We start from the raw sequence: 26905 nt of genomic DNA, 5'->3' as shown, positions 1-26905 counted from the left end.
AAACAAGCATATGAATTAATAGTTGTTAATAGCTGCTTGTAGTAAGCTTTCTCTCACCAAGAAAGTTCACTTTGTATTTATTTGGTATACATCTTCTAGTTATAAATCTATTCATATGTTGAATCCTTCCAATAGAATATAAGCTCCTTGAAGGCAGGGCCTGTTATTCTTTTGTAATTGCATCACCAGTGCTTAGCAAGGCATCTGGTACATAGTAGGTGCTTGATGGCTGCTAGTAGATTAATGGTAAAAAATTTTTTTTTCTCATCCTCTTGGAATTTTTTCTTCTTTCAGATATTTCAAAACCTCAGTCTCTTTGTGCCTTTAAAACTGTCTGAACACAGGAATTATATGAACACAATTACATTACAAAACACTTTCCACACAAATAAAATTAGAACTAAACAATTGGAAAAACGTTAATTGCTCATGGATAGGATGAGATAATATAATAAAATGACAATCTTACCTAAATTAATTTCCTTATTCAGTGCCATACCTATTAAATTACAAAAAAACCCAGCTTTTTAATAGAATTAGAAAAAATAATAACAATTCATCTGGAAGGACAAAGATCAAGAGTATCAAGGGAATTAGTGAAAAAAAATGTGAAGGATGGTGGCCCAACAGTACCATATTTTAAACTGTACTATAAAGCAGCCATCATCAAAATAATATGGTACTGGCTAAAAGATAGAAAGGTGGATCAATGGAATAGACTAAGAGTAAATGACCTCAGCAAATTAGCATTCAATAAACCCAAAGATCCCAGCTTTGGGGATAATAACTCAGTATTTGACAAAAACTACTGGGGAAATTGGAAAACAGTATGGCAAAAATTAGGTTTAGATCAATATCTCACACCCTATACTAAGATAAATTCAAAATGGGTATATGACTTAAATATAAAGAGTGATACTATATTAGGTGAATGTGGAATAGTATACTTGTCAGATCTATGAGGAAAGGAAAAATTTAAGACCAAGCAAGAGATAGAAAACATTACAAAATGTAAAATGAATAATTTTGATTATATTAAATTTCAAAGGGTTTGTGCAAACAAAACTAATGCAACCAAAATTAAAAGGGAAGCAACAAACTGGGGAAAATTTTTATAACAAATTTTTCTGACAAAGGTCTAATTTCTCAAACATATAAGGAACTAAGTCAAATTTACATGAAATCAAGCCATTCCCCAATTGACAAATGGTCAAAGGACATAAATAGGCAATTTTCAGATGAAGAATTCAAAACTATCAATAATCTTATGAAAAAGTGTTCTAAATCCCTCCTGACTAGAGAAATGCAAATAAGAATAACTCTGAGGTACCACCTTATACCTAGCAGATTGGCCAATATGTCAGTAAAGGAAAATAATAAATGTTGGAGGGGATGTGGCAAAATTGGGACACCAATGCATTGCTAGTGGAGTTGTGAATTTATCCAACTATTCTGGAAGGCAATTTGGAATTATGCTCAAAGGGCTTTAAAAGAATGCCTGGGTTTGTACCCCAAAGAAATAATAAGGAAAAAGACATGTACAAAAATATTCATAGCTGCCCTCTTTGTGGTGGCAAAAAACTGGAAAATGAGAGGATGCCCTTCAATTGGGGAATGGCTAAACAAATTGTGGCATATGTTGGTGATGGAATACTATTGTGCTCAAAGGAATAATAAAGTGGAGAAATTCCATGGGGACTGGAACAACCTCCAGGAAGTGATGCAGAGTGAGAGCAGAACCAGGAAAACATTGTTACCAGAGACTGATACACTATGGTACAATTGAAGGTAATGGACTTCTCCATTAGTGGCAATGCAATAACCCTGAACAACTTGGAGAAATCTATGAGAAAAACCACTATCCACATCCAGAGGAAACACTGCGAGAGTAGAAACACCAAACTAAAACAACTGCTTGAATACATGGGTCGAAGGCATATGGTTGGGGATGTAGTCTCTGAATGAACATCCTAGTGTAAACAACAACATGGAAATAGGTTCTAATCAAGGACACAAGTAATACCCAATGAAAGTGCCCGTTGGCTGAGGGAAGAGTGGGTGGAGGGGAGGGAGGGAAATAATGTGATTATTGTAACTAAGGAATAATGTTCTAAATTGACTAAACTTATTCAAATGGAAAAAAATAAGAATGCCTGCCCTTTGATCCAGTAATACCACTGCTAGGTTTGTATCCTAAAGAGATTTTAAAAATCAGAAAGGATATGTTTGTTCAAAAATATTTATAGCTGCGCTTTTTGTGGTGGCAAAAAATTGTAAAATTAGGGGGTGTCCATCAATTGGGGAATGGCTGAATATATTGTGGTATGTGGTGGTGATGGAATACTATAATGCTATAAGGAATGATGAACTGCTTGATTTCTATGAGAACCAGAAAGACCTCCATGAATTGATGCAGAGTGAAATAAGCAGAACCAGTAGAACATTGTACTCAAAAAGTGAAACATTGTGGAAAGATCAAATGTAATAGACTTTCCTACTAATAGCAATGCAATGATCCAGGACAATCCCATGAGACTTATGAGAAAGAATGCTATCCACAGCTGAAGAAAGAACTGTGGGAGTAGAAATGCAGAAGAAAAACATATGATTTATCACATGTTTATATGGGTATAGGATTTGGGGGTTTGATTTTAAAATCAAACTATTACAAAAATATTTTCTATTACAAAATTGAATAATAAATTAAAATAAAAAAATAAAAAAGTTCTATTACAAAAATGAATAATATGGAAATAAGTATTGAGTGATAATACATGTGTAATCCAGTGGATTTGCTTGTCAGCTCTGGGAGTGGGGAGGGAAGAGGGGAGGAAGACAACATGAATCATGTAACTATGTAAAAGTATTTTAAAAATTAAAATTATATTAAAAAATAAAACTATCTGTCCTCTAGCTTAAATTTCTTCTATTTATATTTGGTTAAGTTTGACTACCTTTCCCAGCTTCAACTTTTTAAATGTCCTCACCACTCTCTTAGATAGTACACCCTGTACTTAAATGATGAAATTCAAATGTGGTTATTCCAGCATCACCAATAAAAATCCTTTGATCCTTTAGTGGAAGAAGACAAGTGCTCTCTCCAATTATACAGATCATTTTGCTAGTCCATCCTGTGCTCATCTGGTATGCGCTCTCTTGTAGAACCTCCAGAGGGCATCCATCCAACATACTGTGGGCCTTCCTCTGGAGCTTCTGGAAATGTGTGGATGCCAGGGGAGCACTTGGATTTCCCTCACTTTCAATATATAATCAACAGATTTTTTCCCCCAGACTTTCATTCTTTGATGACATCCTTTATGTTATTCTTTCTGTGAAGTTCTTATCAAGGAAAGTCAGAGTGACCTGTTCATGTCCACTATACACCTCTCCACTGTCTTTTCCTTCTCTGGTTCATTTTACAGTTGAGGAAATGGAGGTAAACAAGGCTAAGTAACTTGCTCAGGGTCACAGAGCTAAGTTAGTAAGTGTCTGAGGTCAGATTTGAACTCAGGTCTTCCTGATGTCAGATCTAGCTCTCTATCCACAGGTCCACTTGGGTGTTCTGTCCTTTAAGGCAAAGAATAAATTAAATTAAATAAAAAACAGTTATGCAAAACCAACCAATATGACATCTCATTTGAACAGAGTAAACAACATTCTCTTCTAATCTCTTCTTTGGGAGCAAGCTTAATCACCATAATCACTCAGTGCTTGGTTTTAGAGAGGGTTACTCTCAACTTCAATTCTTTGAAGAAGGAAAAAAGCATTTATTAAGTGTTTACTATATGCCAGGATCATCTAATCCTCATAATAACCCTGTGAGGTACATGTTATGATGATCCTCATTTTACAGTTGAGGAAATTGAGGCACTTAAGGGTTAAGTGACTTGCCCAGGGTCAAATAACTGAGATGGAATTTCAACTTGGGTTCTCTTGACTCCAGGCTCAGCATTCTATCGACTGAGCCACCTAGTTGTCTCAAAGATTTGCAAAGCATTTACAAATATTATCTCATTTGATCTTCACAATAAACCTAGGAGGTAAGTGCTATTACTATCCCCAGTTTACAGATAAGAAAACTGAGGCAAGCAGAGGTTAAGTGACTTTTCTAGGGCCAAAAACCCAGCAAATGCCCAAGGTCAGATTGAACTTGGGCTATCATGACTCTAGGTCTAATGCTAGACTCCAGGTACCACCAAACTGCCTATCTGCTTTGGGACTGTGATATTTCCATGACTCACAGACATATAACATCATCAGAAGAATAGTATTTTTTAAAACCCTTATCTTCTGTCTTGGAGTCAATACTGTGTGTTGGTTCCAAGGCAGAAGAGTGGTAAGGGCTAGGCAATGGGGGTTAATTGACTTACCTAGGGTCACACAGCTAGGAAATGTCTGAGGGCAGATTTGAACCCAGGACCTACGGTCTCTGGGCCTGGCTCTTGATCCACTGAGCCACCCAGCTGCCCCCCAGAAGAATAGTATTGATAAGCCATTGTTTGAGGGGAAAGCTTGGGGTCTTAAAAGCACAGAACATTTTCCCAAAGGCAACCTGGTCTATTATTCTCCTGCTGTTCAATTCTGGGCCAGGCTCACTGTCCATCTAGAATGTTTCTGTTCAAGAGATGAGTGCGTTATGTGTTGTCCATTCAACTACATATCATAATCATGACAATAAAAATTTTCATCCCCCTCATTCTTCTTTTCTAGAGAGATAAATCAGATGATCGCTAGATAGGTAGAGAGAAACAGACAGAGACAGAGAAAGAGAGAGGGAGAAATAGAGAGACACACAGAAGGAGAGAGAGAAAAAGGAGATAGAATTTATTAAGTGCTTACTATGTGCCAGATACTGTGCTAAGTGCTGGGAACACAAATATAAGCCTCCCCCCCCCCCCCCAAGGCAATACTTAACCTCAAGAAACTTACATTCTAATGGGGAAAGAGAATGCAGAGACCAGAGCTGGGAAGCAAGGGGAGCAAAGCAGGGAGGAAGAAATCTGCTCAGAGGTGAGGTGGGAAAGTTGGATGAGTCTGGTACAAAGCTGGAAGAGAAGGAAGCCTAGCTAGGTTCTCCATGAAATGGGAAGTAGCTCACCAATCAGGGGAGGAGTTAGAGGCAGAGATCTATTTGGGGTAAGAAATCTGTTGTCACAAGAGTGAAAGAGTCTGGAGAGACAGGAGCAATGCCAGAAGAGAAATAATCATGGATGGAATAGATAGATCAAACTATTTTATAAAATAAGGTTTCTTTTTCCTAGTTACATGTAAAAACAATTTTTAACATTCTCTCTCCTTCTCTCCCTGAGGCAGCAAGCAATTTGATAGAGGTTATACATGTGCAGCCATGCAAAACATATTTTCGTTTATTAGTCATGTTGTGAAGGAAAACACAGACTAAAAAGAAAGGAAAGAAAAACCAGGAAAATAAAGAAAAATGTAAAAGTATCCTTTGATCTGCATTCAGATCTCACAGTTCTTTCTCTGGTGATGGATGGCATTTTTCATCATAAATTCTTCAGAATTGTCTTGAATTAAATTGTGGTGCTGAAAATTATGTATATATGAAAATAGCCCAGTGATTCACAATTGTTCTTTTTTTAAAAAAATCCTTACCTTTTGTCTTCAGAGCAGTACAAGTCTCAGTTCCAAGGTAGATGAGTGGCAAGGGCTAGGTAATTAGGGTTAAGAGACTTGCCCAGGGTCACACAGATAGGAAGTATCTGAAGCCAGACTTGAATCCAGGTCCTTCCAATTCTAAGTCTAGCACTCTCTCCTCTGAGCCACCTAGTTGCATTTAGTCATAGGACTGTAAAGGTACCATGTGTTTAAAGATACTATTTATCTGCCATAAAACTGTGCATATCTTTTGACCTAGCAATATCACTTACTAGGTCTGAATCCCAAAGAGATCAAAGATAGGGTAAAAGGATCTACTTGTACAAACATATTTATAGCAGCTCTTTTTGTGGTGGCAAAGAATTGGAAACCGAAGGGTTGTCCATCAGTTGGGGAATGGCTGAATAAGCTGTAGTATAAAATTGTAATGGAATACTATTGTACCATAAGAAATGATGAATGGGACAATCTCAAAAAAACCTGTAAAAACTTATATGAAATATTGCAAAGTGAAGGGAGCAGAACCAGAAGAACATTATACACAGGATTGGCAATATTGTGTGATGATCAACTGTGAATGACTTGGCTAATATCAGAAATGCAAGGATCCACAGGACACATGATGAAAAGGGCTTTCCACTGCTATGGAAGATGCTGACAAATGCCAGTCTTCACTTTATTTCCTCCATGAATTCTTCTCTAGTGTAAGTGATATTTGTCTTCTTTCAAAGCATGGAAGCAATACATAGTATTGATTCTAAAATGGTAAAAAGGGTTTTTTAGAAATTGAATTTACATTTAATATGGAAAAACATTAAAAATACTATCTGTTGTAGAATATTATTTACTCTATTAAAACACTAATGGATCTGTTGCATTGATCCTATTTGTTGTCCTACTTTGGGTTCTATCTACAAATATTCTCAGTGTGATGTGGTCTAGTTGGATCTTTTCAGGATTGGTTTAATTTCAATTGTTTTTCCATTTCATAAGGTTCATAGTCTTCCATCTTACCCCCTACAATGTTTTGTGAATGAACTTCTATTCTAAGCCATAATTGGTCTTGACTCCTAAACCTCTTTGTTTAATAAGGAAATTAAGAATTTTCTTTCTGAAGCATTTTCCGAGTTCCTTTGGTCTTTTTGTTGTGGAAATTATTTTGCATATATAACCTATGGCTAGCTGGGTGGCTAGGTGGTACAATGGATAGAGTACTAAGAATGAAGTCAGAAAGAATCATCTTCTGAGTTCAAATCTGGTCTCAAACACTTTTGGCACATGTGACCCTGGGCAAGTCACTAACTCTGTGGACCTCACTTTCCTCAGCTGGAAAAGGAAATGGCAAATCACCCCAGTATCTTTGCGAAGAAAGCTCCAAATGGGGTCACGAAGAGTCGGACACAACTGAAAAAATGACCAAACAGGACTGGGAGCTAGACAGATAGATAAAGACAGACAGTCAGATAGATGACAGAGACAGAAAGACAGACAGATAAATAGGAATAGATAGATGATAGAGATAGAAAGACAGAGAGATAAAGACAGACAAATGATAGATGGGGAAAGATAGATAGATAGATAGATAGATAGATAGATAGATAGATAGATAGATAGATAGATAGATAGATAGATAGATAGATAGATGGATGGATGGATGGATGGATAGATAGATAGATAGATAGATAGATAGATAGATAGATAGATAGATAGATAGATAGATAGATGGATGGATGGATGGATGGATGGATGGATGGATGGATAGATAGATAGATAGATAGATAGATAGATAGATAGATAGATAGATAGAAAGATGGATGGATAGATAGAAAGATGGATGGATGGATAGATAGAAAGATGGATGGATGGATAGATAGAAAGATAGATGGATGGATGGATGGATGGATGGATGGATAGATAGAAAGATAGATGGATGGATGGATGGATAGATAGATAGATGGATGGATGGATGGATAGAAAGATAGATGGATGGATGGATGGATAGAAAGACAGAGATAGACAGATAAATAGACAGACAGATGTACAGACAAAAGAAAGATAGATATATATAGATACAAAGAAAGATAGATATGATATAGATATAGAAAGACAGACAGATGATAGATATAAAGACAGATAGATGGATAGAGAGACAGAGAATATATGTATATATGTATAATATAACATAAATATATGTATATTTACACATATGGAGATATCTACATATATATCTGTAGATACACATATAACTTCCATTTATAAAGTGCTTGACAGTTTATTAAGGATGTAGCTTTCTTCTGAGACAACTAGGTGGCACAGTGGAAAGAATGCAGGACTTCTTTACAAAAATCAGTATTAATTATTATTTTTTTTATGACACTGTAAGATAGATAGTCCCAATGTTATTATCACTTCTTTACAGATGAGGAAAGTTGTTTATTTAAAGTACATAGCTGCTAAGTGTTGGAGGTTGGGAGCTAAATCCAAGTTTTCTATGCCTTTTTCACTTTGCTGTAGTGATTTCCCGACAGAAAAGGTTATTAAGCATGAGAGTGAATCCCTGAGGGAGGGCCTCGAGCTTCCTGCCTCGATTGGGGGAATGGTGGTTTAAAAAATGAGAGAGATTTTCATCTGTCAAGAAAGGTTGAGCCCTGCATGATCCTCCAGTCCTTAGGTTCCATGATGACAAGCTCATCTTTCTCAGGCTCCCGGGTCTGACATGAGTTCTATCTAACTGTGTCTGTCGATCCATTAAAAGAGAAAGCAGAGGCACATTCAGACCACAGCAAAGAGCCCACATTCTCTGCACCAGGTGAAACTGGAAGATCTCTTCTGTTTGTCAGTGCCCTAGAATGGAGACACTCTGCCTCCCCTTTTCCTGAGAGGCAGAGAAAATCTCATTTGCTGTCATTATCATTTCACCCCAGACGAGCAGATGGACAGCTCCAGCTGGGGCCTGTCCTCTCAAACTATTTCATTACATTCACAAATGGATGTCCTGGGTAGTTTTGGCTCACCAAGATCTTTTTCTTTTTCCATTTAAAATCACAGTTTAATTTCCTGTGGGATACCTGCTTGGATGTTCTAGCTATACTTGTCAAAATAAGCCATCAAGTTGTCCAAAGTTTTAATCATGTAAAGGATCCTATTTCCAGAACTGAAGAAAGGTTTTCTCTCTGTGGCCTTAGTGTTGTTGGTAAGAGAATGGTCATATGTAATTATCTATCACTAGTGTGAGAGACTTTTATTAATAATAAGAGCTAGCATTTATATCATATTTTAATGTTTGTCAGATTCTTTAAATATATTATTTCCTGAGGGCAGGGTAACTCAGTGGATTGAGAACCAGGCCTAGAGATGGGAGGTCCTAGGTTCAAATGTGACCTCAGACACTTCCACTTGTGTGGGCAAGTCTTCTATCTTAGTATCATTTCTAAGAGAGAAGAGCAGTAAAAGCTAAGCAATTAGTGATAAGCTCAGGATCACAGAGCTAGGAAGTGTCTAAGAACTGATTTGAACCCAGGTCCTCCTGAGTCCAGGCTTGATACTCTAACCATTGTACCACCTAGCTGCCTCTATACAATTTGACTTGTCTACATTCCCCAATTGCTACCAGGAGCGAGTCGTGATAGGAAAGCAAAAGATCTCAGCTCAGGGCTTAGGGATTGGATTAAAATGATGCTTAGGCCACCATCTTGTTGAAAACAAGTGAAGAGGCACTGGGATCAGAACAACTGCAATGGTTACAAAATCCTACATAGAATGTTCAAGTTGTAAAAGACTCTCTCATTTTGCTGATGAGGAAAACTACAGCACAGATACAAGAAATTACTCTGAAGCTTGCTCTGAGTGAAGTAGCAAATAGGATCTACCCAATTGCAGAAAAAAAAACACAATTCTGCTCCCCAATCATCTGCATGGAAATCTAAGGCTAGGGGAGTAGGGAAAGTAACCACAGAAGGAAGTGTAAATTTATTTGGAAAAGACTAGGGAGACTCATGTGCTTGGCTCTAGCAATCTAATATTAATCATTTCTATAAATGAAAATTTGTACAACATGAATATATACTTGTAACCATGGAAAATTGTTCCAAATCATCTCATTTAAAAACATTTTTTAAAAATTTTAAAAAGTTAATATATAGCACGTATCAGCCTGGCTAACATGACAAAAAGAGAAAATGATAAATGTTGGAAGGGATCTGGAAAAATTGGGACACTAACGCACTATCAGTGGAGCTGTGAACTAATTTAACTCTGCATACCCTTTTTGACCCAGCAATACCACTACTAGGTCTGTATTCCAAAGAGATCAAAGAAAGGTGAAAGGACCTCCTTCTACAAAAAATATTTATAGCAGCACTTTTTGTGGTGGCAAAGAATTGGAAACCGAAGGGTTGTCCATCAATTGGGGAATAGCTGAATAAGCTGTAGTATAAAATTGTAATGGAATACTATTGTACCATAAGAAATGATAAACAAGACAATCAACAACAACAACAACAACAACAACAACAAAAAACCCAACCCTGGAATCATATGAAGTAATGAAAATTAAGTGAGCAGAAGCAAAACATTGTACACAGTAACATCAATACTGTATAATGGTCAATAACAGCTATTATCAGCAATACAAGAACCTGGAAAAAACTTATATGAACTGATGCAAAGTGAAATGAATGGAACCAGGAGAATGATATACATAGTAATAGCGATACTGTGTGATGATTAGCTGTATAAGGACTGTTTTTGTTGTGTTCTTTCTTTGCTTTTTTCCCCTAATATTGTATTTTTCCAGATTACATATAAATACAATTTTTAATAATCATTTTCTGACATTTTATGATCCATGTCTTTCCCCTCCCTCCTGCCTGTCCCCCATTCCCAAGTCAGCAATTAACATAATATAGGTTATACATGTGCTAATATGTATTACATATATCTGTATTCAAAAACTCATGAAGGAAATAAAGAATGGTATGCTTCAATCTGCAGTCAGACTTCATTGGTCCTTTCTCTGGCTGTGGATAGCCTTTTTCACCATGAATCCTTCCTGGTTATCTTGGTTCCTTGCATTACTGATAATTGTGGAGTCATTCACAGTTGATCATTGTACGTTATTGCTGGTATAGTGTGCAGTATTCTCCTGGTTCTGTGTTGGGAGCCATCAAGGTCATGTTGTCTGATGTGGTCACAGGTGGAAACCAGGGATTGCAAAGTGGCCCCTAGGAAGGATGGAAATACCCACTCAGACCCCCCTGAGTGACTTTCCTTATTAACATCTCCTTATTATTGGAATTGCTATGATTATCATTCTTACTTAGCCCCCAGAACAAATAGATGAGAGCAACATGCTTGCAGGGTTAACACGGATGTCCCACTTTGTCCACCAGAATATTGCGAAGAGATTTTACTCACAAAATTAAACCTAAGGATTCTTATGTACCACCTTAGATAGGACCCTCTTTTCTAGGCATAAAACTTCTGGCAAATCTGAGCTCAGAATTCTCCAACCTAAAACTGGGTCATTTTGATTCTACCCTCTGACCTTACATTTAGCAACAATATTTTGTTGACTATCTCCTTAGGATTCACGTCTGTTGTTAGGATCTATGGAAACATATATGTTGAAAATGAAAATGTATGCTAAGTTGATGTGACCATGATGGTATAAAATAAAATAAAATAAAATAAAATAAAATAAAATAAAATAAAATAAAATAAAATAAAATAAAATAAAATAAAATAAAACCAAGCCTCAGCCAACGTAGAGAAGTTTTTCCTGTGAAATATGTGCTGTGGGTTAAATATGAAAGCTGTGTCCCATTCATAATTATCTGCCTTCACTGCTACACCTAGTCAAGGACCCCTGAACAGGGCAGGTCCTGGGAACCCCAGCAGTTTTGCTTATTTCACTTTGCATCAGTTCATTTAATAGACCAAATTCTCATTTAGGAAGCTCTGCAATATTTGGAGGTTCAATGCATTATATACAACTTCATCACCAAACAGAAACAACTGGAGGACTTTATCATGTAAGAAATCACTCTTCCATTTGGACATTGCACTGTGTACTCTCCACAATGGAGGCAATCCAATTTGGTGAATGTCTTCTTGTTTTATGTCTTAATTGATATTAATAATCAAAGGGCCAGTGAACAAAGTTATTTCTATTGTTACATCTTTTGAGAAATCTCACATCTTGACATGCCTGGGGCACTTTATTTGAGAAAAGGTTTTAAGGTGAAGTTTTGCTTTTCTAATACCTGGGATCTTGTTGGTCTATATTTTATAGTCAGTTATTTTAATTTTTAAATTTGTTATATTAAAATTTCCAGGTATCTCTCTCTGCATTAGAGAAGTCATCATTTGATGAATATATACATATGTATATATGTATAAAACTATGCTTTGCTTATTTCTATTTATCAGTTCTTTCTCTGGAGCTGGACATACACAAATTATTCTTCAAACAATATTTCGGTTTGCTGTATATGATGTTCTCTTGGCTCTGCTCATTTCATTGTTCATAATTTCGTGTAGGTCTTTCACAGTTGTTTTTTTTTTATTAACCTGCTCTTCATTTCTTATGGAACAGTATTATTCCATACCACAACTTGTTTGGTCATTCCCCAAATGATGGAAATCCCTACAATTTCCAGTTCCTTGCCATAACAAAGAGAGCTGCCACAAATATTTTAAAGCATGGAGGTTCTTTTCCTTTTCTCCTGAGCACCTTAGGAAACAAACCAAATAGTGGTATTGCTGGGTCCAAAGGTACACAGTTTTCAATCTTTCTGGATGCAATTCCTGATAGCTCACCAAAATGATTGGGTCAGTTCACAGTGCCACCAAGATTGTAGGAGTGTCCCTATTTTTCCACATCCTCTCTAGCATTTATCTTTTTGCCCTTTTACCATTTTAGCCAATTTGATAGGTGAGATGATATCAAAGAGTGTTGTTTTGATTTGCATTTCTCCAATCAATAATGATTTAGCATTTCTTCATTGAAAAACTGTTCATATCTTCTTATTGAATTGTTTTGGTCATGTCCATGAGGAGAGGCAACCAGCATAGATAGCTTTTGGGGGAGTTCAGCTGAGAAAGAAAGGAGAGGTACTCAGCTCAAATGCCCCCTTCTTCTGGAGGTCTTTCCCATTCTCATTCCCCTCCACTTCTGCCTTACCCAAATGCCCCTCTCTCCATTCCAGTGTGTGATTAGCTTCCACTTATGTTGTCTTTTCCTATGTCTTTTTCTGTGTGTGTATAAATTTGCAGGCATTTTTTTTTACATGTCCCCTCCTTTAGAATTTTTTTACATGTTGTCCCCACTTCTTGATAAAGGGTAAAGATGCACACACACAGCTAATCTGTGGGTTTGTTTTGGTATATTTGTTACATGGGCTTTGTTTTTCTTTTTTCTGGTGAAGGGGAGGAAGGAGAGAGAAAAGATTTTTTTGTTCATTGAAAAATAAAAAGTGGACTAGAAAAAGAATGTGAGCTTTTAAAGGGTAAGGGCTATTTTGCCATTCTTCGTTCCCCCAGGGCTTAGCACAATGCCTGGAAAATTGTAGGGACTTGGTAAAAAAAAATAAAAAATTAAATTAAAAAACAAAAGCTTGTTGACTAATTTAGTGCGCTTTTTAAGTATGGGGGAAGGTTTGGCTTGAAGTGGAGATTTCTCATGTATGCTGTACTATGCATATGGGAAGGTTCTTTGTGTGTGCATGTATATATCTGTGCAAGTGTTAAACCCTTATCTTGTGCATTAGCATCAATACTAGGTATCGGTTCCAAGGCAGAAGAGTGGTAAGGGCTAGAGAATGGTACTTGCCCAGGGTCACATAGTTAGGAAGTGTCTGAGCCCAGATTTGAACCCAGGACCTCCTATCTCCAGGCCTCCCTCTCAATTCACTAAGCCATCCAGCTGTCTCCAATGTTTTTTTAAGAATTAAAAAATAAACAGGAGGCAAAAAGTAAGCAATAATCACTGTGACCTTTCCTCTCTTCCTCATATCGTCCTTGCCGCCTTTATCAAAATATTGGGGGATGGAAATGAGAAGTCTCAATGATTTGCACTAATCAATCTCCTAAGCCATCCCCGATCTCCCTCTTACATACACAGCAACGCATGTGCATGGCTACTTTCCTGATCTTTTCTCTGGGAATACTTTTTTCTGGCTTCTTAGGATACTGTGCTGATCTACCATTTAGCTGAATCAATGTCTATGATGAAAGTTTGGGACCAACAGATTGAATTCTTTATTCAGCAGACTTTAGACCTTTGGTGGGGGAAGAGGAGAACAGAACTTCCTAGGCAATCCCCAAAAAGCTTAGATTTCCATTCTACAGCAAAAATAAATAATAGGGAAATAGGTATCAAGTGACAATATTTGTACAACCCAGTGGAACTGCTTGTTAGCTCTGGGAGGGAGGAGGGAAGAGAGCAGGGAAGGAAAATGAATCATGTAAACATGGGAAAATATTTTAAAATTTTAAATTAAATTAAAAAGCTTAGATTTCCAGATGGTAAATGATCCAACATCCAATGATCCAAAATTACACTGATGCTCTAGATTAGTCCAATCAAGCTTATACAACCACCATCTCCTCACAGCAGGGCGAGACTCTGCACCTCAGTTCTCCCTCCAAAAACTGAATACTTACATTACTGATCTTGCACAATGGTTAAGAGGAAAATGCATTGCAATCCTAAAAATGGGAGCTATTATTAGATTTCGCCAGTTAGCTTGTGGTCAAAATTCAGAAAAATGGCTCAGAAGGAAGAGTCAACATCTCTTTACTGAATATGAAATGTGATCTAGGTAGGAAGCTATTTGATATTTGAGAGGTGTCCAGTTTGAGAATAAATCTAGAGTGTACATGCTTCAATACCAAGGTTCCTGATATTATGCGCTGGAGAATGATGTTAGAGGCATTTTACCATAAGCTTTGTTGATGTACTTACTCTTAAGGACTACAGGACCTCCCCAGACGATGTACCATCAACACCTTCCATGTGAGATGTCTCCCAAGTTAGAATGAGAGCTCCACAAGAGCAGGGACTGTCTTGTCTCCCCTTTCTTCTTGGTTAACCAGTGTTTTGCCCTGTTTTGTTTTGTTTTTTAAATAATGGTTTTTATGCCTTTAATGGAGTCAGCAACTGTATAAATGCATTACTGTAAGCAATGTTTTACATACTCAATAGTATTATTGTCAAGAGCAGAATAAATGAATAGCAAAATTATGAGCTAAAAAAAAGTCTACAAAGTTTCTAAAAGCCCAAGATATTAAGTTAATTTAAAAGATCTAGAATGAGCTGCATCAAACAGCTATCATTTATTTAAATGTGTTCTAAATAGGATTAAGTAGAGGCTGGGTAGAATTTTATAACATTTGTAGGGGGAGGTCCAAAAAACTCTGAGGAAGCTCTAACTCAGGCCAAGATGGTTTCAGAAATTTAATTTGAGCTAAGGATTTCCAAAAATCCAAATCAGAGAGGGAAGAGTAGTAAGTGTTTAATAATGCTTTATTCACTCAATCATTTGAGGTCATTTTCACAAAGCTATGAGTGTTTCATAACAAGGTTATCTGGTTGTGTGGAGTAAATGAGCAGTCCACTGAGACTCCCAAGATGCTAAAAGCACGTGAGGAATTATCCCAGCTTGTTGTATGGATCCTTTGTGGAAGACTTATGGGAAGGCATGGGCAATCACTTGAGAGAAGGGGTTATGCTCTGCAACAGGCATTAGCTCATGCCTCCTGATCTCCTTAGTGGCTTAGGGTCCTTCCCTCTCCCCAGAAATTACTAAATGGTCTTAAAAGTTTGAATTGATTGTTCTTCCCCTTTCTCTGCCCCCCAATGTAAGCTCTTTGAGGATAGGGGGCTGCTTCCTTTTGTTTCTGTACCCCCAATACCTGGCACACAAGGATGCTTGTTGAAGAGTTGAGGGAGGCCCCCACATCAATGAAATCTAAAAATAGCTCACACTTTTTAGGTTTACAATATACTTTTCTCGCAACCATTGTGGGAGATTAATAATGCAAATGTTGTTGTCTTTATTTTTCTGATGAGAAAATCGAAGTACAGAGTCTGGATCTGAACTCTATAACAGTTAAAATTTAGGAATATGGGGAGACTGAGGCAGGTAGAAATTCGTTTCTCTCTGCAAGGAGTATTATATTTTTTAGAGGTTTATTAAAGATTAAGGATTAAAGAATATACAAGTAAGAAATGTGCCTAGGCCAGAGGCCTAGACAAAATAACCTCACATCATGGAAGAGACGCCTCTGCTCCAAAACGGAAGTCCAAAAGAAAAGAGACCCAAAAACCTCTGCCACCAGCTTAAATCCTTCCTCGATCTCGGCCCACCTCAGAATTCCCGTGAGATTACAAAGCATTTTGGGGAAGTGGAGCAAAGGCTTGTGGGGATTGTAGTCCTGTATGAGTCTATTTTTTACATCACTATCTGCCTCAATTTCCTCACCTATAAAATGGAGTAAATAGTACATATTTTCCAGTGTTATTGTGAGAATAAAATGAGATATCTGTAACAACATTCTGCAAATCTTAAAGCATTATGTTAAAGACTGATTATTATTCTTGGGTTACCTTAGCTCCTAGATACCTGCAGACATTTTTTTTTTTAGCATAAAGGGACTAAAATGAATGATTTTCTTTTGACTTAACACTTAAACCTACCTTAGTAATTTTCCTATGGAAGCAAGCTCAGTTTGCATGAGAGCTTCTATTCAGTAATAACAATTTTTTTTTTTCCGCTAAGTCTCTCCCTACTGGAGCATTTCTGTGATGCCTATCAACCATAATAGCTGGGGCTTCAAAAGCTCACCCATAGTGGGGTTGGAGTTCCACGTCTCACTGGTGGTTAAATCCCAGACCCAAATAGCTAATGGCCTACCTTGCCTTGCTTCTGTTTTGGGGCAGACCTGGAAGGCTACTGAAGGAACAGCTCTCTACATCTTTTTTCCTTGACTACTTTACTCACCTAGGACTTAGTCATTCTTGGAAAAACCAACCAGTGCTGAGCATTTCCAGGATCTCCACCACAATGCAAAAAAGTATCTAGAAAACCTGAATACACAGCATCTAGAATGTTTCACCAAAATGACTGACTCACTTCTTCTGAGTAATTACCAAATTTTAATATATTTACAACCTGCTCCACAGACCTAAACCTTTCATTGCCCTGATTTCAAATGTCTTTTAACATTCATTGACTAATATCATTTGCCTAAAAATTAAACTTTTAGCAGATGCAAATAATCAGTAGACCTTAGTTATTAAACTGAGTCTCCTCTACTCTTTGCCCCTTTAAAAAAAAAGTGGAAAAGAAATCCTGGCTCACACAGCGTAATGACAGTTTGTCAGCTGGGTAGAAATTGCTTATTCATACTTGACTTTGACCACTTCAGTTTTCTCAAGAGATGGGGCTCTAGGGGGCAGCTGGGCAGCTGGGTAGCTCAGTGGATTGAGAGCCAGGCCTCGAGACAGGAGGTCCTAGGTTCAAATCTGACCTCAGACACTTCCCAGCTGTGTGACCCTGGGCAAGTCACTTGACCCCCATTGCCTAGCCCTTACCATTCTTCTGCCTTGAAGTCAATACACAGTATTGATTCCAAGATGGAAGGTAAGGGTTTAAAAAAAAAAAAAAAGAGATGGGCCTCTTACAGGTAAATTACACGGTGAGTTTGTACAAGTGTGTGCCATTACCCTTTGAGGTCCATGGATATCAACCTCCCCATGACTTTCCATAGAGTAAGAGGATTTTCTTCTAATCATTCAGTCCTTTCATGGGAAGGGAATGTACCTGGAGGAAGTCTGAATGCCTTTATGCCTCTTTTTCTGCCTAGTTCTTACTCCTACCCTCTGAGAATGGGGAAGAGAAAGGTTTCTCAGGTACTGGAAAACAAACAAAAACAAAATAAAAACTTGCTAGTAAGATAGCTGTCACTCTTTTTCTTTCATTTGCTTAATTTGAAGAATTCTAGAGGGCGATTTTATACCTACAATTTCATTGATAGAGAGAACAGAGAGAATAGGGAATATTAGAATAGAGAATAGGGAATAGGGAAAATAAGGAAAACCCCTTCAAAAATGCAGATTGGCAAATGTTCTGCAATTTATATTTTTAGAACCCTTACTTTCTGTCTTATTATCAGTACTCTTTATTGGTTCCAAGGTAGAAGAGAGATAAAGGCTAAGTAATGGGGCTTAAGTGACTTGCCCAGGGTCACATAGCTAGGAAGCTGCTGAGACCAGAAGTCAATGTAGGGCCTTCAGTCTCTAGGCCTGGCTCTCAATCTCCTGAGCCACCTAGCTGTCCCCACTTTTCTGGAATTTATAATTTCAGAGAGTTGCTTAGGGGCACTAAAGAGGTTTAATGACAATTAGAGGTACCTGCACATACCTGACTCCAAAATTGGTCCTCTGTCCACTACATAAGTGTCACTACTGATCATCTTTAAAAAATCATGGATGAAAAAATACCCTTGCTTTCTGTCTTAGAAGTGGTAAGTATCATCCAAAGCAGAAGAGGTAAGGGCTAGGCAATTGGGGTTAACTGATTTGCCCAGGGTCACAGTTAGGAAGTATCTAAGCCAGATTTGAACCCAAGCCCTCCAGTCTCCAGGTCTTATTCACTATCCACTGAGCCACTTAGGTCCCCCATCTTTTTGTTTTTTTCTTCAACATGTCTTTGAATATGTGATGTAACAGTTATGATCACTTATGATTCTTTTCAAATCAAAATATAAGCAATAATACACCAGTTGATAAATTATATATTACATGTTTATTAAGGGTGCAACTTTTATGTGAAATTTACATTATATGAAAAAAAATCAAAAATATTTACAAATTTTTGTAAGATAGATTTGTATTGTTCTAATTACAACCCAAAGTAGTAACAATCCATAAAAACTCAGATTAAGAGTTCTGTGTTTACAAATTCTTGGTTAAGATGCAGCTACAAAATATAGCACTGTATATAAGAGCAAGGGCCAGCTTGCTAAATACACTTCACCATGAATATCTACTGGCATTTTGACACCATTCATGGGGCTTTTAACAGCGAAAAGTCGACATAAACTTGTATGGCTTCAAAATTGTAACCTGCACCCACTAAAAATTTGTGTGTCAACACATGGGATGAAGACTGTGGTAGTTTAAATGTAATGAAATTTAACCATTCCACTAATTTAGAACTTTTAAGCAATACTTGATTAAAACAAACATGGCAAGTAGGATAATGTCTGGATTCCAATAATAAAATATTAACTGCCCAAGTAAGCAGTCTGACAACAAGGCAGATTCCAGTAAGAGACCATAATTGGCATTTAAAATATAGCACAAAAGGAGTTAGGAAGTCTGTATTATGCTCACCACTTAGCAAAGATGAACATTTAGCAAATGATGGATGTGTATTGCTTGAGTAAAATCTATTTCAAAACTGTTCTAATAATGAATGCACGGAAAAAAGCACAGATATTATTTAACAGCAAGATGTTTCATTTTTGCTGTAGTGTGTAACAAGAATTTATATAAATGGCTGACTATGTGGGTCCTAATTTCTGGAAAGCATAATTGACCAATTAGTAGTTTTATAAAATGGTACACAATATTATTGCTTCTGCTATGTAAAAAAGGACATTGGTTTTCAACATTACATATAATTTAATTTATATTTGATCAGGCATTTTTTGTAAATCAACTAGGTGTTGTGCTATCAAAGTTAGTAGCTTATTTTAAGAAATGTTAAGCAAATGCATCACTCCAAACCCTATTTTTACCATGTGGCAACTAATAATATACTAATTGAGCAATTTTTTCCATTTATTTAAATGAACACAAATGGCAGTACTTTTCCATCTGCTACCAGGGATAAGCTTTTCTAAAATGCTATTTCTTCACAAAATAGTACATCTATGCTCACAGCACACAACCAATGAATACTTAAATCTCCAATAATGAACAAAAGAGTAAGGGGATATTACAGTTTACAGCTAAATTTACAGTTTTAAAATCAGTTACAAGGTTACTGACATGCTTTTTCCAGAATTTCTTAAAATTCACACATCTTTGGTGAGGTTAGGATTAAATGTTTGAAGGTACTTTTTTTTTGTGAGCATATTAAAAATTCTGCATCAGATATTTCCCTTTACGGTGGCTACATTTATTGCAATTACCCCCCACAAAGAAGTAATCCAGTTTTTAAAAATGCAACTAAACAGCCTCTTCCAGTTATCCTGATTTCCCTTCTGTATTCCAAAGGGACTATAAACTGCATGTATTTTATATGAAGAACTTTAACCATCCTAAGTTTCTGTATGGAAAATCCAGACTTTGAGAAAGGAAGTGAGGCACATTAATAAACACAAAGTGGACAGGCACAGTTCTGTTCTTTTTTTTTTTAAAGGCACACATTATGCAATTCATATAAAAATAAATTAAATCTACAGCATTAATTCATCAAAACAATCACAACTTCCATAAAGTTAACTAATTGCAGAAGTAAGTCTCTCTGCTATCCTTTGCAAGCTTATTTTTAAACACATTGCACTTGAGGATTTTTTAAAAATCTTATATAAAACACCATTTACACTTTATTAATATATGTTATATGGGAATCAAATTATCCTTTTTTGAGTACAACTCTAACTCTGAGCAGATTCTTTGATGGCACATAGACACAATGTGAAGGTGTAGGTTATGGTGACAATATCCCAAACTTTGCATTCCTGTTCTGCTTGCATCCAACATCAAACAGGTGAACCTGCAAAACTACCTTGGAATTTAAAATGTCTGGAAAGCTAAAAACATTCTGTGCTTGCTCTCCTTTAGTTCTTAAATTTGATGATGTTTATGCCATAACATATTTTTTTCTAGTACAGCGATTAGTTATTTTTGACTTTCAGCCTATATTAATTTCATTTCACTACATATTTGAATAAATGTATTTCCTGAATATTGATCATTTACAGTGTTGAAGATCACTTCAGTGCTATTCCTTTTAAATGACTTACTTTAAAAGTGCATTTTTAGGTTTTGTAGTCAGCTCCAAAGTAGGTCAGAGATAAAGAGATATTGAATACATGTTATGATAGTGTTTGGAAGGTACAATCAATGCAGAAGAGCAGGTCTGTACTCCCTTGATCCAACAATTTTCACAGGGGCATCAGCAATCTGCTAGGTAGCGTCCTGAAAATACAAATAGCTCTCACAATTAGGATTCCCACAGCATTACACCCCCCAAAAAGGAAATTTCTGCATTGTCAAAGATACTGAGTTCAAGTTCACGTCTGTCAATGCAGACACCAGAAGATGGTTTAACCTAAAATGAGTATTTTACTGAGCATGAAGAATCATTTTCACATGTGCTTCTATTTGGTACCTCAGGAACATTTCAATCTTAAACCAATGATCTGAGATATTAAACACTTTAAAACTTTTTTTATCTTCTGATTTTAATTTATATGAAGTCTTTAAAAACAGCTAGCAAACACATATTTACTCAGTGATTTAAAATGACAAAAATCTCTCAACTTACCAGTAGCAAATCGTTTCTTTAATAAGGAAAGTCTATAGCCAGTGCCTACAAGCTCAATGTCAGCACCTGATAAGGTGCTTCCCTCACTAATGAATTGAACTGCAAGCGTCATGGGTTTACTGGGTCCTTCAGAAAGATCAAATTTTGCTCTGAGAGATCCAGAACCTGTAACGAAAACCGGAATATAAACGATAAACAACCGGCTATGCTGTTTCCAGAACACAGTCTGTTGAGCCAAAATTAATCTAACTCAACTTTCATGAAAGAACCAAGGTGTACTCTTGTGCTAAAGTAAGTTTGGAGAGAGTCTCACCTTCAGACAACAGCATGCCTGCCTGACTTCCAGTGAGTGTTGAAGGAGACCCACAGGAGTAAGTTGGCCAGAAAAAGACTGTCAGAGAAGGCAGCCAGAGGAAGAACAGAAGGAGTAATGGGAGGAAAAGTCAAAAAAGGATAATGACTCTTAGTGACTTATTAAAATAGGGTGGGTCAGTGATAAGTCTTTAACAGGAATTTGGAAGTGTTGTGCCAACAATAATCTTCCATTAAATTCTAGATTAAAGAAAAATTCACAGCTTTTTAAAAAAAACATGGCACAGATTTTCCTTCCTTTGTAATAGCTACCAATGAATGTATAACATTATGTTTCAGTTATATAGAAAAATGTTTCCCTCCTACTTAATTGAGCACTTTCAGAGAGGGAAGGAAGGGACACCAAGGGCTAGATCTACACAGGATGGATGGCACTTTTCACACAGAAAGCAAGTGATATTTGTCTAATAGAATTTGTTGAATTATATATAGACAGATGAATCAAATGGTCCCTGCCAAGTCTAAGTATTATTTTATCACCATATGCCACATACTGGTATAACCAGGAGCAAATCACTTAACTCCTCAATGTTCCAAACTGTTTTAAGACAGAAAATTATGACTCAGCACCTAGATGCTTCCCACAATAATGAAATCAGAGCTCTAGCCCTGAACAATGTCAGGAAACTCCAGTTCTAGATTGCTGTGTTCTGATAACGCAGTTAAAAAAATTTTTTTTTAACTTAACTCTAAAAGGTAGTACTACTTAACCAATTTAACAAGGCTTCTTTATTTTTATTTATTTTATTTTTTAAACCCTTACTTTCTGTTTTAGGCTTAATTCTAAGGCAAAAAAACAGTGAGGGTTAGGCAAGGGGATTTGAACAAAAGTCCTCCCAATTCTGTCTTGGCTCCAATCACTTGGTACCTAGCTGCCCTAAAAGGGCTTCTTCAGCAATAGAAATATGATTAGTTTGTATGTTAATTTTGTATCCATTCAAATTCAACAATAGGTTTAATTGATTTAGAAAGGCTACAAACAGCAAAATACAGCAAAAAAGAGGAGATAAGATTACTCCAAGTTATAAACAAAATGAACCAAATATCAAATTGCTTCCTGGATTGAAAATTAAAAATGAATAGGAGAAGTTGTAGAGGAGGAACTAACAGCCAGCAACATACTCTCCCTTTTATTCTAGATCCAAAAAGAAGCTAGCTTGGAAATGGGCAGAGAAGTTAAGAGATGAGATACTCAGTTGCAATAAGATAAAGTGAGCCCTCAATAATGAAACTTCTTCAAGAACTTGTAGAGGCTTTTTTTGGGCCAAGATTGTTTTTTAACATCTGAAAGATTCATTGTGAATTCTCATTATTTTGAGAGAAGAACAAAAATCAATGGAGTTAAGCAACGACTAAAACCAATTTAATTTAGCCATAGGGAGAGAATTTACTTGTGCCCCCAGTACTTCTACTTCTTTTTTTTTTTAACCCTTACCTTCTGTCTTGGAGTCAACACTGTGTATTGGTTCCAAGGCAGAAGAGTGGTAAGGGCTAGGCAATGGGGGTCAAGTGCCCAGGGTCACACAACTGGAGAGTGTCTGAGGTCAGATTGGAAACCAGGACCTCCCGTCTCTAGGCCTGGCTCTCAATCCACTGAGCCACCCAGTTGCCCCCATTTCTACTTCTTTAACTTTTGTGACAAATAACTTTTCTCCCTAATATTACATAGGTAATTGGTATTTTGGAAAAACAACAGTGATTAAAGACTTACAGAAAAATGATCTCCAAAAGCAAAATCAGACTGGGAAGAAGGGTGTAGTAGTGGAAAGAATATTGGGAGTCAGAAGACTTTAAGTTAAGCTGAATTTAAGTTCAGCCTAGTTACTTGACCTCAGTGAGCCTCAATTCTTCATTTTTAAAATGAAAGGGTCAACAAGGGAGAGCTGATCTGCTTTTCTCTCTGGATGGAACAGACATCCTCAGAGAAGGGCCTTTCACCTCTCTGAAAGCCTGCTGTCTAGGAAGTCAAAAGATTCAGGGAAAGACCATCAGTCTCAAGGGCTCTTGCAAATCCTACCTATAAAAAGATTTTACATTGTAAATAAAAATGCAGCCATATTTATACTTACCTCCATTTTCTGATTTTTCTGAAATGCATGACAACTTCCAATAAGCTTTCATTTGTTCTGCATTCCTATGGTAAGAATACAAGAAGACTATTTTTAAAATATTTTAAGTTCAATAATTATAACAATAAATTTAAGTTTATCATTATAGAGTGGAAATGTGTATATATTATTACAAACTGATAATATTCCAAAGCTAAGAAAAAATACAAACTATTTATCTTGAACTGAAACAATTAAAAAGAGAAAAGGGCTCAGAAACAAACATAAATCTATCATCAGTTTGAGACAGTGTGGCATAGTCAGAAGACCTGGACTTCCATCTACTACCTGTGTGACTCTGGGCATATTGGACCTTACTTAATCCCTCTAGGCTTCAGTTATTCATCTGTAAAATGAAGGGACTAGTCTATAAGGCTTCTGAGGTTCATCTTTCAGCTCTAAATCTATGGTCACATGATCAGTAACAGGAAAATAACGTACAATCACATTCTTTCTGGTCAGTAGGCATCATTTGGTTTGAAATACAACATATTAGAATTCCTTTTCCAAATTAAAAGCAGGATGAATTCTCTGCCTAAAGAACCCAACTCAAGGAAGATTATTCTGTGTTGCTGCCTTCCACCTTCACCACTTCACTAGTTGTCCAAGGCCTGGATGCTCTCAGCACTGGCTGGAGTCACTAGTCCTTTTGTGACCACTGCTTCTGAAATAGTGCCTTCCCCTCTTTGAATGACTCCTTTCCCCATTAGAGTTTGACTGTTCTGAAGCCTCAATGGGTGTAAATAATTATGAGGATCCTACATCTCCTATCTATACTGATCTCTTGGAAGCCACCAGTGCCAATTCTGGATGGGCTCCTACTATAGGTAGAACTTCTACCTAGAGCCCATCCAGAATGGGGATATGTATGAAGGAAAACAAATGAATGGAACTGAACATCCTCATTCATCACTGGAATTGCAATAAAAGAAAATAATAGAATTCTCTAGGCAGTTCTCAAAACACCTGAAGTAATACTTAAATAGGCAACTTACTACATTTTCAGTCACCTTTAATTGTCAGGAAATCTTTCCATTAAAAACTCTAAGTGGCCTACCTATGATTTCCACTAAATAGAACAGATCTATATTACTAGTTAAAAAGAAGCTTTTGTGGGATAATTTAGAGACATAAGTGGACTTTATGCTCACCCCAGAACAAACTCTTAATGAATTATTTGTTGAAGTTGCTATAAAATTGGAAGTCAAGTTCCAAATGGCTTACTTGTAAATGAATTTTTGGAATTTAAGACCATTGTAAATTGGGTACTGCCAGTATTACGATAGAATCTGGCACAAAATCAACAGTCCATTAATTTACCATGCTGCAGGGGGAAGTGACTGCATGTTTGTGACACCTCCATCCACTGGTACCACCACCTGTATGTTGGAAAGTACACTTGGTGCAATCATAGCCTCTGGGTTGTACTTATAATCCACTCGAACATCTGTAGTGCTGGCATTACATTTCCAGTAAGTAGCAAGGTTCAAAGGAGTTGACTGGATACCATTTGATGATACCTTTTAAAGAGAAACAAGCCTTAAAGATCAATAATTCATTACCGTAATTAATCAATGATTGATGCTAGTTAAATCGGCAAAGTAACTAGAAAAACAAAGCAAAGCAGATTCATTTTTAGAGAAGGGTATTCATTTTTAAGGTTCCTTTTAACTCTTAAGAATGTTCTTTATTAATTTAAGTGGCAGAATAAGTCATGGCAGAGTTGACCAGGAGCACAGCAAAACCTAATGTTATGATTCTTATTTCCTATTCTCAACTCTTCACGTTATTGATCTATAGCAACAAAACAAATATTGACTCAATAGTTAGCATATTAGTATGTATTTCCCTTGTGGCCAATGCTAGAATTACTTGATATGAGTTATCAAAGTTAACTGAATTTGATGGCTTAAAAAAGAAAAGGCATTTTGATAATTCTGGAACCATTTTTTCCCTAGCAAGGATTTACAGAAGAAATATTTTAATGAAGCAGCAATGTGTACAACTTGTACAACCCAGAAGGGTTGTAAGAGAACCAAGAGAATATGCTAAACTTTATATAGGTAAAAGGGAAAGACATGATTCACTGTTAGGTATCATAACATTTCATTCTTTTAACTAGTTTAATAATGCCAATGCAGAATTCTCTCAATTATCTTTATGGTTTATTTAACATTAGTTATCAAAATATTTCATTCTACTACTCAGTTTAACATGGGTGCAAAATCATTTAAACTGTCCTGAAACATGAAAAAGAAGGTACACTTACCTGATATTTTAACACATCCACATTATAATAGGAAGCAGATGGATTTTGCTCAGCTAGTTTTTTGAGGTAGAGAGTGACGGCTTGCATGTTCATCCAAAAATCTTTTGCACTGGAGTCGCATTGTGATGGATCACTATATGCAATCATTAAGATAAAAAGGAAAAAGAGTTGTTTCACTTGAAGAAAAATTTAACTGCTTTTATCATTCATATTTTAAATATAGTAATTACATGATTAATCTGTTTGTAGATAAAGAGAAAGCCCACTTGAAAAGGAACCACAAAATGATATTGAAATGTAGCATAGAAAGAGGGAGCTTGTAATACCAGTAAAATTTAATAGGAAGGAGTCACACCAAAAGGGTGATTTTTAAGGGAGTAGGAGCTAGGGGGAAAACAGATGATATATAGTGTAAGGAGTGTCACAGAGAAGTGGTAGATAAAAGCAAAACAAAGGTTTATAATGCACAATTGTGGGCTTTGATTTCTACTTAAGTGTTATAGGACATTTCACATTTAAGTCAACTATTTAAAAGCCTATAAAAAGAGTTTGCTTGGAAAAATATGGAAATCAGGGCAGCTAAGGGGCTGAGTGGATAGAAAGTCAGAATTATAGATGGGAGGTCCTGGGTTCAAATCTGGCCTTAGCCCTTTTGTCTTGGAACTTATACTTATTGTCAATTGTAAGAGAAAAGGTAAGGAGAGGAAGGGAGAGAGGAAGGAAGGAGGAAGAGAAGGAGGGAAGGATAGTGGGTGATTAGGAAGAAGGAAGGACATATTTAAAACATTTTAGGGGGTTAAATAAAATATACAAAACCTGAATACAAGTTGTGCATTTGGAAGAATTTGCTCTAATTTGCTTGTATTTTTAACCCTGAAGCAGAGTACAGCTGGAGAGGGATTGCTAGTGAAGACTTTAATAATTCCACTTGGAAATGACACTGTCATGTCACCAGTGATCTTTACAATACACCT

At 36.6% G+C, this 26905-nt stretch overlaps 1 protein-coding gene across 7 annotated transcripts in view; it reads right to left on the bottom strand.

Moving 5' to 3' along the window:
- Positions 1–18409: 18409 nt before the first annotated feature.
- FCHO2 (FCH and mu domain containing endocytic adaptor 2) overlaps positions 18410–26905 on the bottom strand; it is a 145332-nt gene continuing 136836 nt past the window's right edge. For 5 of the 7 annotated variants that reach the window (XM_056824738.1, XM_056824740.1, XM_056824743.1 and 2 more), the window contains 5 exons: positions 26748–26903; positions 25932–26064; positions 24983–25182; positions 23624–23688; positions 18410–21347 (listed from right to left, as the gene is read on the bottom strand). In XM_056824738.1, coding sequence (XP_056680716.1) covers positions 21118–21347; positions 23624–23688; positions 24983–25182; positions 25932–26064; positions 26748–26903 — 784 coding nt within the window. In that variant the 3' untranslated portion in view covers positions 18410–21117. The remainder of the gene's footprint in view (positions 21348–23623; positions 23689–24982; positions 25183–25931; positions 26065–26747; positions 26904–26905) is intronic. The other 2 variants (XM_056824741.1, XM_007486513.3) reach the window with 1 other exon arrangement.

Source organism: Monodelphis domestica, chromosome 3 (assembly GCF_027887165.1).
Source record: "Monodelphis domestica isolate mMonDom1 chromosome 3, mMonDom1.pri, whole genome shotgun sequence".
Classification (NCBI taxonomy): domain Eukaryota; kingdom Metazoa; phylum Chordata; class Mammalia; order Didelphimorphia; family Didelphidae; genus Monodelphis; species Monodelphis domestica.
Note: the sequence above shows the minus strand (reverse complement) of the source record. Positions and strands in the feature narration are given on the sequence as shown.